At 35.0% G+C, this 19,775-nt stretch overlaps 1 protein-coding gene across 1 annotated transcript in view; it reads left to right on the top strand.

Annotated features, from left to right (window-relative positions):
• LOC140450406 (LIM/homeobox protein Lhx9-like) overlaps positions 1 to 19,775 on the top strand; it is a 127,247-nt gene that overhangs the window by 64,327 nt on the left and 43,145 nt on the right. The window contains exon 4 of the mRNA XM_072544023.1: positions 1,368 to 1,573. Within this exon, the coding sequence (XP_072400124.1) occupies positions 1,368 to 1,573 (206 nt within the window). The remainder of the gene's footprint in view (positions 1 to 1,367; positions 1,574 to 19,775) is intronic.

The raw sequence follows: 19,775 nt of genomic DNA, 5'->3' as shown, positions 1-19,775 counted from the left end.
TAATCCAACATTAACGTTATCGCAAATACTATTTTTAGTGTTTCTCTTGTCACACTCACACTTTATTCCCTTAAGTGAAGGAAGTTAAATGGTTGCAATGCAGATTTGTTCAAAGCCTTGTAAAAGGTTTTCGTGGTAGTGTAAATAATTATGCCGACCATTCATTTTTCTAAAGGTATATTACCTAACTAATGGCTCCAATCGACATTTATACTGCTTCCCAAAAGGCCAATGCAAAGGAGTGCAATGAACATCGCACCATGGCCTTAAGAAATCATGGCTTCAAATTGTTTTTAAAAGTAATTCACAATCGAATATATAAGAAATTAGAAAAAGACCAAGACAAAGGATGCACTGTTTGCAGTGAGTGTTCTTTTGCAGAGATGCCTAGATATGTATTAAGAATTATAATATGCCTGTTTCATTGATTTTGGGGACGGTGCTTTTATTACATGACGACATTAAACACACCTTCAATAACTCTAATTTTTCTGTCTAGAGAGGTAGTAAACGAAGAGAATCTGAATACTACATAAAAATCCATAAAAAAATTTGTTTTTAAAGATTTTAGTGCATTATTCTTGACTCTGTAAATGTTTACTTGTTGTTGCCCTTTATTCTAGGGATCAAAATGAAATGTGAAGAGCTGAGAAAATAAAAAGCTGCAAACAAAATTGTAAATAGTTTTGGTAGGTGCCAATTATTATTTAGACAACCATTTCTACATTGTTCTCCACTGGATAGTACTTTACCACCCTTTGGAATAGCAGGATGATAAGAAAGAACTATCTATACAATCATTTATCATCAATTTATAGTTTACAGAATCGGTTTTTTTATTCAAAAAGATCTTATAAGGATTTTCAGCGAATTTTTAGTATTTCAGCTACTTACTCACCAATGAAAAGGTTTAAGTGCAAGAGAAACCCTACATATAGTCATTGTGATAATGTTATGGTGGACAAAATCATTTTCGCAAACTATGAAAATCCTTTAAGAAGCTTTTCAGCGGGTTTTCTTTATTTTTGCTACTTACATTGAACATCCACCCACATAAAGTATGATAAATCCTGTACATAGATTTTTAATAAAGTTATGGGGACAGAATCATCTTCACTACCAACTTTTTTTTGTAATGAAGCAATTCATTACAAGAATTTTGTACAAAACACGATGTAAAACAAGCATTTTTTTCCAATTATAGGGTCGTGGTCTATTTTTCTTATCTAGTGTAAGGAAACAGGTTTATGCTACAGCTTATTAAGACAATGGCTCTTTTACAATTATTATCTCTAGGTTTGAATCGATATTTTTTTTCCCAAATTTCTTGACACTTACAAATAAATTCATTGTTTTTGATTTTTTAGGCCGCATTACGAAATACTAGACTTCTGTGATCCCCACGATCCCATGGACGTCATGTATAATGGCGGAGGATCTCCCGGGTATTATCCAGCGAGCACCCCACCACAACATACCAAAGGGAGACCAAGGAAGAAGAGGATAATCACCGAAGACGAAACGTCATGCGGGGAAATGCCTGTAACTATGAGAATGGCAGCTGCAACTCTAGGTAAGTTTCTGTTTTAAGCATGTTTGTCTATAAGAGTGTTTCCCGAACTTTCTTAGATTGGGGACCCTTTTTGACAAAATATTTGTTGGTGATCCTCTTGTCTTATAATACCCAGTCCATTCGCCATTTAATAACATTGTCAAATCAAGGAGAAGATCTAATATGCCTCTCAGATTTGGTACAATTGTTTACCACGGTTTACCACAAGGCACTACATTAGTGCCTACATTTTATATAATTGTAAATTCAACTTTATACAAGCGGGAAAACGTGATTAAACAAAAATGTTGCGTTATCGTGCTGTAGTAGAATGGTGCATAAGTTATTTGTATTCCATTTGTTTTTTCAGCTCTGCTATTTTGTTAGAAATAGATAAATTTTTAAAAATATCATAAGAACCGTTTACATCTGGAACTGAAAATTATAAAAGAAAAAACTGAGGCCCATATATGGCGGAGTTAATAAACAGGGTCTGTAGAGAAGGGGATATAATTGAGAATACTATAGACTTTTTGATGACGCAGATACCGTGAATATTATCAAAATAACTTACTTAAGTTGGGTGGGCCACGTTATGCAAATGCATGAAAGTGATCCTTCTAAAATAACAATGCCAAATAGGGCGGTCAGAAGAACAAGAAAAGGACGACCTAAAGTCAAGACGACCTAAAGAAAAGGTCGATGTGTAGGACGATTTAAGGGAGATTGGAGTAAGGGATGGAGAAGGAAGACACTCGACAGGGAAGGATCGAAGAATGTTTGAGGCAGGCCAGTGTTCACGAAGCGCTGTAGCGCAAACTGAAGATAAAAAGAAAAAACAGGTGATGAATATTTTAAATATGGCTTTACACTTATTTTGAATCTGCCACAGTGAATTATTTGAGAAGTTTTGTCAAAAGAAAGTATAAAGCTCCCAAAACTATTTCTGCATTTAAATAGTAAACATTCAGACAACAAAGAGAAGTCTGTAAAATTCTTTGAAAGGAAGCTAAGGTTTCTTTATAATCAACAAGCGATTTTTTTATCAACAACCACTGCACATAAAAAAGCATTACTAGTAAGCAATATAGTTACATATTCCATTGCAAAAACCAACCACATACAATTGCTGAACATTTGATTATTCCTGCAGCTGTTGGGATGGTAGAAATAAAAGTAGATGAATAAGAGGAAGATATTCGAGCACAAGATATTGAAAATATCAAAAATTGTACGTATTTCGCTGTACAGATGGACGAATCTGCAGATATTTCCAACTAGGGTACACGTAAACTCATCACCAATCAGCATGTATGCCTTGGTAGATAGTACAATATCATCACACTGATAAAACCAGGGATTTTAAAATAGAGCCGAAGAGATTTGCAAACTGATCACTGGCCCACCTGCGTTCCGTGGAAGGTACAGAGCATAAAATTTTTGCAACCCGCTAAAGCTTGATAATTTAAAAGAATAATCCAAGTCCTGGTGTTATTAAATGCAAATGAACATAAACTCGTATTAAGGAATTCCACTAAATTCTATTGACAGCTACCTAAAACTCTAATAGGCCGCTCACCTGGAAACACCTGATAGAAATAAATATATCACTTAAATTTTAAAGTAATTGGCTCAAAATTATTTCTGAATTGAATACATTACCACATAAACAAGAAGTGTAATAGATTACAGGCAATCTTTTGCATTAGAAACTAGCGACTTGGGTCAAAAATGCTGGTGATGAGTTTACCTATCTAAGTGATCAGTTTACTTGTCTCCAAAGGTTGTTGGTGATCAGTTTCCCATCTCAGAGGGTCTAATAATTTTATAGGGGCTATGAAGTGATGAGTTCGTACACGTCCTTCACCTGTGCCCAGTTTATAACATTCATAAGGTACAATGGAAAAAATGGCGTCACAGAAGATATTTTAGCGGCGACATTAAATCACACTCTGTACTAAAATATTTCACTAACACCATATAAATATAAATTATAAACCGTACATTGTTTGAAATACCTACCATATTATTCTTTTGTTTTCCGACAGAAACATAAGACTGTTACAAATACTAAGTTAGCTAAACCCCATCATTTCGCCCTATGCAATAACTGTTGATAGGGGAAAAATGAAAGTAAATAGAGAATGAAATAAATACTCAAAATTTTTTATTGTTTGCCAGTCAATGAATACGGGGTAAACACAAGTGAAACATTCTAAGCATATTTTGTGCTTTGGAAAGCAAATACAATGATTTATTTCGAATGATATTAAACAGGGGGAAAATACAAAGCTTGTTCATTGATATATTTCAAAGCTTTGATTTAAAATATTCAGAATACTTTTGATTTTACATTGGAAGTGGCAGTCACACTATTTAATTAATCTGTAGATATCTTTTTAACATACGAAAGTTTGGCACTAAGTAAAAAGTTTTTAGAATGTTTCTCTATCAGCTGCTGCACAAAATAGTTCTTCACGGGTCTAATATTGCGTAGTCAAGATAGCTCACTATGCCTTATCCATCTTTTGCTTTCATCATTCCATGTATGATAAGGCGAAGTAAATGGTAGTTGGGTTTTCTAATTATGTGTCCAAAATACTCCGTTTTTCTTCTCTTTAAGGTGTTCAGCAGCTGACGTTTAGTGTTTATCATTCTGAGAATACTCTTGTTCGAAGTATGCGAGACTCACAATACTCTTAGATTTCGGCAATATCACCACAATTTAAATGATTCTTTTAGCAACAAATTCAACTTTGTTGCTTTTAGAGTCCGTGTCTCGCAACCATAAAATATTATCGACCTAACATAACACCTCATAACCATTTTCATCATTACCATCATTTAGCCTTTATTTATCACTTCCACTGCTGGACATAGCCCTCCCTTAAACTCCTCCATTCTTTACGATTTTGTGCTCTTTGTGGCCAATTTTTGGTGATACGCCTGATGTCGTCAGCCCAACGTGTAGGTGGTCTTCCTCTATTATGTTTGTCTGCTCTTGGCCTCCAATTTGTAATTTTGCTCGTTCATCGTGAGTCGTGCATTCTCGCTACATGGCCTGCCTAGTTCCATTTTAGTTCTGCTATGCGTTTGACAACATCAGCAATTCTGTAATCTTAACATAGTGGCATTTTTGTGAATATTGTAAATAAGTTCACTATATCTATGGTCGATCCTGCTGTCATTCATTGCTTCTATAAGGCTGTCTATTTCGATCGTGTGAAACGCTTTACGAAAATCTATGAAAGTGAAGATTGTTGTATTTTATAGATTTTTCAATTAGTGTCTTTACAATATGGAGGTGATCAATGGTACCATAATTTGAACGGAATCCTGCCTGCTCTTTCGGTTGGTAGAAATCTAATTTTTTTCTCCAATTTTAATATCACTAACCTAGTAAATAGCTTGTATATGTGGTTCAACAGGCTTGGTTCAACAAAAGGATGATTATAACATCGTTCCATTCTTTGGGCACCTCTCTTTGCTGCAAACATAGATTAAACAGTTTCCTTAATGTATTTAATAGCATATGTACTCTATTTATTTCTATTACAATAATTCCATTCTCTCCTGGGGCTTTGTTATTTTTCACTTATCTTAATGCTTGCCAAATCTCATCTACCTTTATATTTAACATTAGTTCGGAACCTTGATTCATGATCTTCTTTGAAATGGCTGTTTATATTCATGTTTGATTTTCTCGTCTACTTCCCTATTATTCTTCGTAAAACTCTTCGAAGACCTGTATTAACTCATCTCTACGTGATATTATTTCATTTTGCCTGTTTCTTAATTTATGAATTTCGCATTTTTCATACGTTAGCTTTCTACGTAGAACTTTTAGGCTGTTATTTGTCTCTATAGTACGTTTAATATTATCGCTTTTAAATTTTCTTAAATCTCTCCTGATTGTCTTCAAAACAGTTTTATTCATTTCTCTTAGAGTGTGGCTGTCTGCATTCTTATTGCTTCTCCTTTGTCTTCTTTGATCCAGCAGCCTTGCAGTATATGGAATTATTTTACTGACTATCTGATTTTATTTTTGGACAGTGCACTCGGTAATTTTTTTTGTAAGGCGTTTATGATGAAATCGCAGATATGCGAAAGAAGCTGTTTATATTGAATATATTATTCTGAAGTAGAAATCCTAGTAGTTTATTCAAACTAGTTCTCAAAATAAATTAAAAAAAACTGTTAATCTCGTTAACTGGATGTTGACCTCGGCACCAAGTGAATCTTAAATAAAGAAGGCTCTGTACTTAGATGCGGGAAACTGGTATTCCCAATTAGGTTAAATTTGAATTCTACAAAAAGATTAACTTGGATTTCCAAAGGGGTAACCTTGGACAACCTGGGACAGCCTTGAACCCCAATTAGATGGGAAAATACGCGAAAAAATAAAAGATAAAAATATAAAACCAAACGTATAAAAAAAGATCTTTGACTGAATAAACCATGGTTTAGAAAGTGCGAAATGGAAGAAGAAGAGGAAGAACAATATCTTATGCTATTGCAATGTGATGATTGATATGATGCAGGAGTTCACTGGTCAACTGAGGATTGAACCAGAAGAGATCTTAAAACTACGAATAAGGAAACTATTGACCTTCCACAGCCACTAATAAGACCACACTTATTAGAGTTTAATGCATAAAAACAAGGTATGGTACAAGAGTTTTACGACCAAGTGCCAGAAATTAAAAAGAAGAAGGTTGAAAAACAAAAGATAAAGATCTAAATAAACAAAAGATATAAAAAATATCTTACCCTTTGACAGGGGTCTCCAAACACACGCCAGACTCTCTTACATCTTGATACGTTGATAACGTCTGCACAATGGAAAATAAAAAAAATAGCATATTTATGCCTTTTATAGAATAAAAACTTAAATGTAAAAGTTATCGTTTCTGTATGGTTAGAATCGAGCCTAGATAACGGAACTTTTAGCGGTATTTTAATGAAAATTAAAAAAAAAATTAATAAAAGAATTTTTTTTAAAAACTAAATGGTTATTAAAAATTTTAACCCAATACTTAACTATACTATCAAATTGTGTGACGTGGCCCGTTCTGCTCTATTGCGAATGTTTCTCATGACGTCCTGGACGGAATTCAGATCAGTTTTTCTCAGTTTTTCGTAAATTTGCCATCTTAATTGTTCTTCATCTTGGGTTTCCAACATCCATGATAAACATTTCTAGACAAAAAGCCTAAAAATCCTCTATTGGACGAGCCTGCGGCAAGTTTGAATGGTTATCGTTTTTGGGAATAAAAGGTGTGTGATGTTGTCAAAGCCAGTTTTGGATATCTCTTGAGTGATGCTAGGTCTGACGAAAACATGATATCGTCATTAGTATGATATACGTGGACAAACTGAAGCAATTTGGAAAGGCAGTTATCAAAAAAGCTCTGATTATTCAAAGTTTCACCCATCACTCTTTATACAAAAAAAAAAAAAAAATGCGCACCTTGCAAGGATTTTATCTGCAAATTTCGCTTTAACTTTTTATACCCACGTCAGTGTACTCAACTTAGTTGACGACAGCATTTTGGTGTACGAAGGATTTGAGCATGAGAGCACTTGGATTATTTGAGTCTGAGAGCACTTGGAGCACTTACTTCGCTTTCGATAATTAAGATTATTCCTCTTCAATTCCAATGATATCGTACTCTGAGAAGTTCTGTATTGATGAACCGGTCTCCTCGTTGACATTTCAACCTGCTCTTCTTGTCAATCTCTTTAGCCTCTGTGCAATAAATGCACGTGCTCTTCCACTTTTTGGAATATTTAGACATGATATTCCCTTCTTGCACTCTGCTATCGTTCAATAAATGGTTCTGCTAACATACGTTATTTATAAACAAAAGTCAACATAACGTTAGTAAAAAACAGATAGGTGGGACGGTAGATGGAAAATTATTTCTTGGGAATTTTTTATAAAAATGAAAGTTATTTACTGAGAGTTTTTATAAAATTTAATATATTAAACGAAAATTAAACAAAAGAGAGCAATCTGCATTTGAACACATTACAACCCATAGAACTTGTATTAAGACAATTAAGTTTTAGTTATAATTATTGAAGATGTTAAGTGAATTTGGTTATATAAATTTAAATGTGAATTCAACAAACTTATATTTATCAATTGATTCAAATCCGTATATTCAGATAGTTCAAATAATTATACCAGAGTGATATTTGTGATCAATGCCCCAGCACTCGAGCACGTCTCTGGGGGTTGTTAGCAAACTCCTCCCGCACTTCACGTCCTTGCAGGCGTGAGAGACTTCAACCCTACACCCGCCATAGTTGAAGAGTTCTTCAAACCGGCGCTCGTATGCATTTCTGAATAAATATAATTATTGTACACCTTGTCTTGAATAAAGGTCCGTTCTTTCTATTATTTGTATATTTGTATTAACACATGATTTCGTCGAATAATTGGAAGTTTTCGTTTGTTCCAATTTGGTAATATTACTTGAACTAGTACCGGAGCAATTACGTCGAACGTAGGTCCAATTAGTGAACATTATAATAATTATTCGGTTGAATATTGCACCATTTCATATTTATTGTATAAAATTAAATATTTTATAAAATTAATAGATCACATTCTGTATATAGAGCGACTCCCTCAACTTCTTTATCCAATTCATGTCAGTTCGCTGCTGGATGTCTTCCTGGTTTTCCAAGCTCTTTTCCTTCTGCGACTACTTAATGAATGTCTTTCGATGTTTCCATTTTATCACCGTAATTGTGTAGTAGTTATCCATGTTCTGCCTGAATGTTCAGTCATATTCTGATGTCAGTTTTTTTCACTAAAGGCTACCAGTTCGTGTTGTCTTTCCTTACTCTGTAGTTTAAGGGGATTCCCAATATTGTTAGCTCCATTGATCTATGAATTACTCTTAGTTTCTCTGCTGACTTCTTTGTCAAAGCCATAGTTTCTATTCCATGTTTGGCTGTTATAACTATGTAGCTAGCATAAAATTATTTAGGAGTTTTAGAAATGTTCCTATCCTTAAAGGTATAGTTTACGGCGAATGAGATCTGAATGACTACACTTGGCTGCAAAGACGAAAACCTATACAGATAACGACATTGTTTTATTGACCATAGCAATTAAAATTTATTGCAGTCTCATCTCTAGAGTATATTTATTATAATGCTCTAAAACTAATTTTTTGGTTATTTTTTAGCCTTAATGGCAATACAAATAAATAAGTAAGTAAATAAGTAATATGTTTTATTGTCACTGAAAATTGTACAAATTTTATGGACAAAGCTTATAACAATAAGACAAGAAAGAAGAAGAAATTTTTTTTTTTATTACATTTAAGATTTTTACAATCTGTTTTGCAGTGAAAACAATAAGTAAAATTTTTTGTCTTTACATGACAGAAAGATGTAAGGTCCAGTGACCAAATCATCACGACACAAATTGGCTTGTTTACCGGTAGGATTCGCACATACACTAATACGCGAGCACTAAAAGCGGCACTGATCACAATGGCTGGGTGCTGTTGAAGGCGTAACTCCCACTGCTGTAGGCTCTGTCAGGATCGGTGAGGTAGGTCCAAGGGGTCATGTCGCTTCAATCTCTTCGCTTGTTGGTTGTTGAGAAGATTGTGTGCCAGGGTATTAGGATGCACCCGCAACCTGTTTTGATATTATTCAGAAGATTTTTTGCACTCTTCAGAGACTGTTAGTACCTGAAGATCTCTATGTATTGCATCATTCTGGATATACCAAGGTGCATTAGCGATTGCTCTCAGAGTTTTGGATTGGAATCTTTGTATTATCATAAGTATTGGAATCTTTGTATTAGATTTGCTAGCGGAACCCCAGAGCTGTGAGCCATATGTCTAAATGGGTTTTATTATTGTATTGTATATTAGCAGCTTGTTGTCAATCGATAGGTGAGAGTTTTTTCCCAACATCCAGTAAAGTTTTCTGTATAGAATTCCCAATTGAAGCCTTTTCGTCCATACATGTTTGGTCCAAGTTAGACGTTTGTCAAGGTGAATACCTAAATATTTTACGTCATGCTTTTGGGGCAAAGGATGTCCATTGAGGTTAACTTGTGGACATGTACCTCTTCTTAGAGTGAATGTAATTTGTGTGGATTTTAAGGAGTTTACTCTAATTCTCCATTCATTTGTTTAAGCCATTCATTTGTTTTGTTCGGATGTAATTGCAGTCTCTCTGATGCTATTATTGGGTTGCTATGAGAGGCCAAGAAAGCAGTATCATCTGCGAATGTTGCAAGCGTTAGGTTATTGCTTATTGGGAAGTCAGCCGTATATATCAGGTACAGAATCGGTCCGAGCACCCTACCCTGAGGTACACCAGATAGGATGGGGTAGAGTTTTGTATAGGCTTCACTATATTTTACCAGATATCTCCATTCTGTAAGGTATGATTGAAGCAGTTTAAAGTAAGGGTAAGGTAAATTTTTCTTTAATTTGTACAGAAGTCCTGTATGCCACACCTTGTCAAAAACTTGAGAGGCGTCTAAAAAGGCTGCAGTACAGTATTGCTTGTTCTCGAGACTACTTCTTATTGTTGTGTATAGTCTGTGAACTTGTTCGATTGTACCATGTTGGTTACGAAAACCGAATTGATGGTCAGGTATGAGACACTTTTCGTCCAATATTGGTTTGATTTTTCGTAGCAGAAGTTTTTCGAAGACCTTAGAGATGACTGGGAGTAGACTAATCGGTCGGTATGGGTTGACATCTTTTGGATCTTTACCAGGTTTTTGAATGAGTATAATCTGTGCCACTTTCCATTGCAGAGGGAAGTAATGCAGACTAAGCATAGCATTGAAGATTATAGTGATTATTCTGTAACAGTCATTGGTTAGTTCCTGGAGGATCTTACCCGTTATGAGATCGAATCCCGGAGCCTTATTGGGTTGTATCTCATTCTTTATTATCTGTTCTACTTCTTTAATTTTAAACTTGGTGATTCTTAGTTCCATTTGATATGGAGCCTCAAGAAAAGAATCAAATGGTTCTTCTTGTTATAATGGCACTACTCTGTTAAATGGACTAAATACTGTAGAAAGATGTTCAGCGAATGACTCAGATTTTTCTGTGTCTGTTCTTGCCCATTTACCTTTGACATTTTTTAGAGGAGGTATGGTGTCTTGTGGACCTTTTACCTTTCTCGTCGCCTTCCATAGAGAATAATTGGTGTCTTTGGATGGAGTCAAATTAAGAAAAAAAAATCAGAATGAGAATATACTTTTAAATAAAAAAAACAATAAAATTCTTCCAAACTTAAACATAAAAAATACTACCTAATTAAGAACATACAAACTTCGTAAAATGTACCTAACAAAAAATAAAAATTAAGAAAGCAGATTAATGAATTAAGGGCTCAAATATTCCACCTCCTTGTGCTAAACAGTAACCAAATCTGTCAGATAGATTTCTCCTTATATTTTGGAGTAGGGCTGGTGTAATGCTTCCAAAAAAATGAAGTATTTTTGCCCTTCATTCGACTAGGTTTGTGGCCCTTGTATCAGTCGATCAGGGAACGTTTGATTGAGGAAGTCAATAGTTGCTCTAGAGTTGTGAGCCAAACACCTATCCTGTTGAAAATAAACCTCTTGAAAATTAACGGGAAGGCGTCGAACTGCCAGAATGATCTCATTCTGTAAAAGTTGTAAAATATTTGGGCCTGTTTAGGTTTCCATCGATAAAAAATGGACTGACAATATAGTCGCCTAACATCCCAGTCCAAACATTTAACTTTTGCGGATGCTGCGTTCGCACTGCAATACTGAGGTGTTTGTTTTTTGTAGAATATTACCTTGCACCGGATGGATTGTGTTTTTTATGTAATATAAATAAAGATTCGTCAGAAAATAAAATATTTTTTAAAAAGTGTACATTTCCATTATGTTTATAATATAATTTCACAAAACTCCATCCGCCTAAAGTTATCTTCCGGAAGCAGTTCTTCAGCCTATATACTTAGCTTAGATCCTGGCTGAAAAACATTCGCGACTGGATCATGTTAAACTCTTGGACGCTTTTGAGAAAATTATAAGATAGAGACGAATTTGCAATGGTTATAGCCAACCTTCATTAGAAAAGTCAGCACTAAAAGAAAAAGAAGAAGAAATGAACTGGAATAATGTGCTTTTTACTGGCAAATCCATAGTCTGTTTCCATTTGCCAGACGGTCGTAAAAGAGTTTGGTGAAGGATTGGAGAGAGATTCGCGGGGTGCAAGTTAAGTTCAACTAGGAACTGTGAGGGAGTTTCAATAATGGTATGGGCAGAAATAAAACCAGGAGGCGAGTACATTATCGTAGATGAGTCCTTGAAGGCCCACCTGTATTATTGAGAAGGTATTAGTTGATCACATTTTACCTTTAGTGCATTTAATGGTATAGCTTTTATTTGAATGTATGATAATGTAATTGCCTTTACAGCAATGTGTCACGCAATACCTAAAGGCAGTTGGTATTAACAAAATAAATTGTCCAGCACATTCGGCTGATCTAAATCCCATAAAGCATGTGTAAAACATGCTTGGTAGGCGAGTCAGAGATTAATAAGTAGCTCCGACTATGATCAATGAGCTTCTTGGAGACATTCAAAAGGAATGGCAAAATATTCTTGAAGATGATATACGTAATTTTACTGATGGTATGAACTGACCTATGTACGATGTTAAAAAAACTAGAGGTAAAAAAAAATTTGTTTTTTGTTAAAAACAATAATTGTATTTAAACTTGAATTGGTAATAATTGGCACCAATAAATAAAATTGATGACTAAATCTTTATTTTTCGTTTACAAACAAACCAATGCACGTAATGATTAATGATTGACAAAAAAGAAAATTAAAGAAAATAATAATTCTTAACAACACAATGACATTTTGGAAGAAATTGGTTTGCGAAATTTTTCCACGAGTTTTTTTTTAAATAAAAATAATTCTGTAACAATCTTTTCAATACATGGAAATCGCCAGCTAACAAAGACAACAAAATCGTCAGAAATTAAATTGATTACACCCTAATAAAACACAGATATCGAAACTCAATTCAGGCAGTAAAGGCATATCCAGGAGCAGACGTATCCTCTGATCACAGTCTTCTTATTGCTAGGTTTCAACTTCAACTAATAAAGACGCAAAAGAGTCGCAACAACAATAAACTTAACATACAGAAACCAAAGTCAGAAGAAACAAAAGAAAATCTGAAACACGAAATCAACACAAATCTAGATAGAAACCCAAGAAATAATTGCAACGTAGAACAGCAGTGGCAATTCTTCAAAACCTCTATATTGGAGCCAAGTAAGAAAGTACTTACAACTACCAAATGTAAGAAAAAAGAATGGATGACCGAGAAAATTCTAGAATTGATGAATGAAAGGAGAAAAAACAAAACCATCAATACGATCCGCTATAAACAGCTTCAAAACCAAATAAGAAGAAATATTAGGGAAGCTAAAGAAACCTACTTCTCTGAAAAATGTAAAGAAATAGGAGAACTGCAAAACAGATATAAAAACTTTAATCTACATAAAAAAGTCAAAGAACTAGCCGGAGTAGGAAGTAGAAGAACCTCGAATATACTGCTCGACAAAAATGGAAAGATTATATTGGAGACAGAACAGAAACTACGACGATGGAAAGAGTACATCGAGGAATTATTTCATGACCAGAGAGAAGCTAGTACATCTGAAGATAGCCAAACGGAAGATGTAGGCCCAGAGATAACCAAATCAGAGGTTAGTCAGGCATTAAACTCAATGAAAACCAATAAATCTGTTGGTCCAGATAAATTACCAAGTGAGCTATTAAAGTTGGTGAACGAGAAAAATCTAGACATAATAGTAGAACTGTTCAACGCTATCTATACTACGGGAATCATCCCTAGAGAAATCAGCATTTGTGTGTTTGCCAAAGAAAGTGAATGCCAAAGAGTGCAGTGACTATCGAACCATAAGCTTAATGTCACATACCTTGAAAATTCTGTTGAAAATTATCCACGGCAGAATTCACACTAAACTGGAGCTGGATATTAGTGACACACAATATGGATTCCGCAATGGTATGGGTACCAGAGAGGCACTATTCTCCTTCAACGTGCTGACGCAGAGATGTTTGGATGTTAACCGTCCTCTTTACGTCTGTTTTATAGACTACAATAAAGCGTTTGATAAAGTAAAACATGACCGACTCATGGAAATTCTAAAAAATAAAAACCTAGATGAAAGAGATTTAAGGCTAATAACAAACCTTTATTACAATCAGCGAGCAATAGTACGAATTGAAAAAGAGACATATGAAGAAATGGAAATAAAGAGAGGAGTCAGGCAAGGCTGCATACTATCACCTCTATTATTTAACGCTTATTCTGAAGAGGTAATTCGAGAAACTCTGGAAGATGAAACAGTAGGCATAAGAGTAAATGGAGTCTTAGTTAACAACATCAGATATGAAGATGATACAGTAATAATAGCCGATAGTTTACAAGACCTAGAAAGACTTATAAGTAAAATAGTAATGTGTAGTAGGGAGTACGGACTCTCGCTCAATATCAAAAGACGAAGTTTATGAAAATTTGTAAAAACAACCAGAATACTAACGAAATCTTGACAGTAGAAGGCCAGCAGATCGAAAGAGTAAAAAAGTACACTTACCTAGAAACACTTATAACAGAAAATAATGACTACACTGCACAAAATCAAAGTCAGAATCGAAAAAGCACGTTTTAATTTTATGAAAATGAAAAAGGTCCTATGTGGCAAAGATTTAACATTAGCTCTTAAAGTACACCTAACAAAATGTTACGTATACAGTGTACTATACTATGGAGTGGAATCATGGACGTTAAATCTAGACACAATGAGACGACTTAACGCCTTTGAAATGTGGACCTATAGAAGAATTATGAGGGTTTCCTGGGTAGATAGAGTTACGAACAATGAAGTACTGAGAAGAATAGGTAAAGAGAAGGAAGTTGAACTAACAATTAAAGAAAGAAAGCTACAGTATCTCGGACATGTGATGCGGGGCGAGAAGTATGGCATCCTGCGACTCATAATGCAAGGAAAGATAGATGGCAGAAGAAGCATCGGAAGAAGACGAATTTCATGGCTCAAGAACCTGAGAGAATGGTTTGGATGCAGCTGAAAACAACTTTTTAGAGCTACTGCCTCAAAAATTAAAATAGCTATGATGATTGCCAACCTCCGTAGCGGAGATGGTATCTGAAGAAGAAGAATCTTTCAATTAATCCTGTATATTTTTTAAAATGCAATAATTTAAGTAAAGATATATGCAAGTTCAAATTGGCGTTTTTTAACAAGTTTGCTTAAAAAATTATTAAAATTGGACAACAATTATCAATATCAAAAATAAATTAAAATTTTGCTTTTCTCTTTCATGTTATTTGTACAATTTAATAATCTCCCAATGACATTTATATATTTCTGCAAATAACTGCAAGAAATACAATATATGACTTATTATGAACGTGACTCTAATGGTAAAGATAACATTTCTGAGCAAAGATTAATATATATGTTACACCAAGGACATAAAGTCCAGTTCGAACATCCTGCCCCTGAACCTCGTACGTTCCTCACCGAATAAAACCCACGATTTTATTTCGTTTTATACGAAAAACGAGTCTTCAGGGACCAAGAAACAAGGGCCTATCAAGCGGCATGTATCGAATCGGTATCGGAGCTGTTATTTATGGTTTCACTTAAACGGTGGGTGGCCCGGTACGAGTCCCGATGACAGATGAAAAGTATCCCGAGATCAAGGATTGGATAACCGGAATCCGGTAGCCGGTAGCCAATTGGGCGGACGCGACGCGATGGCCGGCATTAAATATTTACATTCCTCCGGAGACCTATCGTCTACGAATTTCCAACGGCTAGATACTTTTTATTGAAAAACCGCAGAGGATGACACCTGCCTGAGACATTGAACAGATAGTCGTCGTTAGGAGCTGTGAGAACAATAAAAAATGGGACTGGAAACTTGTCGATACATTATGGTTCATTTGCATAATGTCGGTCTCAGCGCCTAAGAATAGAGAGATTCTTTGTATATGGTAACTCTTACCAGTAGACACAAAAACACTATCAGTTTAACAAATTACTGGTTTTTATGCAACAAAGAACTTACAAATTGTTTGCGATAAAAGGGTAAAGAAATTTTATAGTTAGTTTTTAACATATACAACAATTTTGTAGACAATTAAAATTGGCATGAGATAAACTACACATTAGACCAAAAAAAATAACACATAAAATATACTAAGAAAGCAAAAAAGTCATAGGCGTATTTACTGTGGATGCTGCAGCACACATACGCGATTTAGAGGGGGCGCTGAAATGAAGTAACTACTCTTTTAAAATTATAAAAAATACTTAATAAAATTAATTATCACTAGAGATTGGGAAATATGCACTTAAGAAACCCTAAAGTATGCATGGAAATATGCACAAAAAACAGACGAAATATGCACTAAAACATGATATTTACGCTTTTTGTGCCTATACCCAAATCAAACTACGCAAAAAAATGTAACGACTTTCGATTAATAAGTCACATACCCCATATTCTGAAGCTATTTCTAAAAATTTTCCATAACAGAATTTACAAAAAATGCGAAGAAGATATGGGTCCGGAACAATTTGGCTTTCGAAACGGTATGGGAACTCGAGAAGCTTTGTTCAGTTTCATTGTTCTCATGCAAAAGTGTCAGAATCAACAAAAAGACTTTTGACAAAGTCAAACATGATCAGCTAATAGAATGCTTGCAAAAAAAGAACCTGGATCCAAACGACATTAATACAATACGTGAACTCTACTAGAACCAAAACGCCTCTGTCAGAACTGAAATGGGTGATACTGAAACCATAAACATCCAAAGAGGAGTTAGACAAGGTTGTATACTATCACCATTATTGTTCAACTTGTACTCAGAGGACATTTTTGCACATGCTCTAGATGAAGCACAAGAAGAAATAAAAGTCAATGGAAAAATCGTGAACAATATCAGATATGCCGATGATACAGTACTGATTGCTAGCAGTGAAGAAGAACTACAAATTCTGTTAACCAAAGTAGTGCGAGAAGGAGAACTATACGGCCTTAAGGTGAATGTAAAAAAAACCAAAACAATGGTAATTTCAAAAAAACACACACCAGTTATAAACATACAAGTCAACAACAATCTAGTTGAACAGGTGAAAAAGTTTAAGTATCTAGGCGGTTGGATACATAAAACCTTAGACCAAGAACAAGAGGTTAAATGTAGAATAGAACAAGCAAGAATCACCTTCTTAAAGATGCGACAGTTACTCACTACCCGTAATCTTGATTTATATCTACGATACCGCATGATAAAGTGTTATGTATATAGTGTACTATTACACGGCGTGGAAGCTTGGACGTTAACAGTCAGCTCGTTACGACGTTTAGAGAGCTTTGAGATGTGGGTATTTCGTCGTATGCTGAAAATTCCATGGACAGACCCCGTTAGAAATGAAGAAGTTTTAAGGCGTATGAACAGAGAATGTGAACTCACAGAAATTATCAAGAAGCTTAAAACGTCTTATCTTGAACACATATTTAGACACGACAGGTATAACTTCCTTCAGCTTATTATAGAAGGGAAAATAGAAGGCAGACGCGGCCCGGGTAAACGACAAATGACCTGGCTGCGCAACATCAAAGATTGGACAGGATTAGACTTTCAAAGTTTAATAAGGAAAGCCCAAAATAGGGAAAACTTTGCAGAGGTTATCGCCAACCTTCGCTAAGAGGACGGCACCTAAATAAGAAGAAATAAAAAACGCAGTAATACTTATTATTACTGCGTTTTTTATATATATGCGTATATATTACATCATTATATTTATTTATTCTTTGAGTTGTCACCACTCATCGTCATATAGTTCTGAAGCTATTTTCTTGTGGCATTTTAAAGTAATTACTATTTAAATGGGAATAAGCCACAATTAAAGGTTAAAGTAAGTTTATTGACGTTTCAATTTCCACTTCGGAAATCGTTCTCAAAATACAAACATTGGTAAATTAAACAAATTTTGTTTTTATTTTTACCTCACCAAGTAACGCACGACCACTTTTATCTTTCCCGCTGCACTGTTTGCATAAATTGCAGCCTGTAGATAGGGGTCTTAACGAACCCCTAAAAAAATACCTGCAATTCAGCTATGGCTAACTGGATGGTGAACATTCCAGGTAAGATATTTTCCATATATGATGGAAACATCATATGTTACGCCAACCAATATAATAGCTGGGTTCAGTAAAATAAGAATATGTGCTCTAAATGAGGGTATCTTCACAGAAAATGACTTCTTGCCATCTTTCTATGTCACAGACAGCCCTACACAAACAAATGAATAAGGAAACGCTACTGAAAACAAAAGACAGTTCTTGTACATTTGCAATAGTTGACATGACAGTCAAAATTTGTTTGAAACTTTTTTCTGCGGGGATCTGAAATAAATTAATAATATATGTACAATACCCGAAGGAGTATAGAACCAGCTGACAACTTGAATTTAAGAGTATTCAAAAAATAAATCGGTAAAAATTAATTATTTAAAAAATAGTCAACAAAACTAAACATAAAAATCTCTCCCCTAAACATAAAAATTAGGTCTCCCCTAAACATAAAAATAATGAAATATCACTACAAAATGTTTTCCAAAATTTATCATTCATCACAAAATAAGTTTAAACATTTGGGAATATCTTATTTTCATTGAAATACTTTGTTTTGTATAAAACTTAATGAGGTCGCTGGTTAAATGATATTCGATAAATAATAACGAAAAAAATGCAATAATTTGTTTGTAAGTCAATTAGCGAAAAATAGCAAATGTTCGTAAATGGATATGTAAAATATGCAATTCAAATAACAATTGGCAGATTTAATATCTTATTGTCAATTCTATATGAGATTCACTTACCTTTTGTCTGTGGTTGGGCCTCGCTCGGAGTCTAAGGTCCAAGGGTAAAAATGGGATGCACACCCGATCCTGGTTTGCTTGCTTGTTCATTTTTTATGAGGACTAGAGAACCTTTAATGAGAGATGGGGTTGAACTATGCCATTTAGATCGCTCTTGAAGAGAATGAATATACTCTTTAGACCATCTTTTCCAAAAGTCCCCCCTTATCCTTTGGATTAACTGCCAACGATTCAGACGGTTAATCTTTAAAGCGCTTAGATCTGGATCGGGAATTGAATCCACTAAGGGTTCAAAAATTAAAAAATGACCAGGAGTCAGTGCCTGCAAGTCATTAGGGTCAGAGCTTGCTGCACACAAAGGACGAGAGTTAAGAACTGCCTCGATTTGAGTCATAAGAGTATAGAACTCTTCATAAGTCAAAATTTGTGTACCCAAAACACGATACATATGGTTCTTGAATGATTTGACCCCAGCCTCGGCTAACCCATTAAAATGAGGGGCACCGGGTGGATTAAAATCCCAGGTAATAGAAAGAGTCTCAGCAGCAGATTGAGCTAGTTTAATGATTTCGTTGCTGGCTCCCTTAAAATTGGTACCTTGATCACTCCTAATGGTTAGGCACTTACCGCGTCGAGATACAAATCTACGAAAGGCAGCCAAAAAGGACTCAGAACTAAGATTTGAAGTTACTTCCAGATGAATGGCCTTTGTACTCGTACACACGAATACACAAACATATCCTTTGTATGTTTCTGCACCTCCATGTTTGGACATTAATAACGAGAATGGTCCTGCAAAATCCACACAAACAGACAGAAAAGCACGTAACGGAGTAACTTGGACAGTTGGCAAGTTTGCCATAAAGGGGTTGTAAGATTTAGGTCGGCATCTAAAACAACGAATGCACTTCGACAAACAGCGATGAATGGCACTTTTCGGAGACAGAATCCAAAAACGCTGAAGCAATAAATAATGCATAGCCTTGAAACCAGGGTGCAGATGCGTTTGATGAGTCCATTCGATGATTAAATCGGTGAGACGATGAGTTTTGGGTAATAGCAATGGATGTTTTACATCAAAAGACAACCGAGACTTTTGTAATCGACCTCCTACTCTCAAAAGACCATATTCATCAATACAGGGTGCGAGTTTACGAAAAGGTTTGGGTAACAGCGAATTTTGTTGAATTTTGAGGAAAATATCCGAAAAAACGTCAGCTTGTACGTGCTT

Source organism: Diabrotica undecimpunctata, chromosome 9 (assembly GCF_040954645.1).
Source record: "Diabrotica undecimpunctata isolate CICGRU chromosome 9, icDiaUnde3, whole genome shotgun sequence".
In the NCBI taxonomy this organism is placed as follows: domain Eukaryota; kingdom Metazoa; phylum Arthropoda; class Insecta; order Coleoptera; family Chrysomelidae; genus Diabrotica; species Diabrotica undecimpunctata.
Note: the sequence above shows the minus strand (reverse complement) of the source record. Positions and strands in the feature narration are given on the sequence as shown.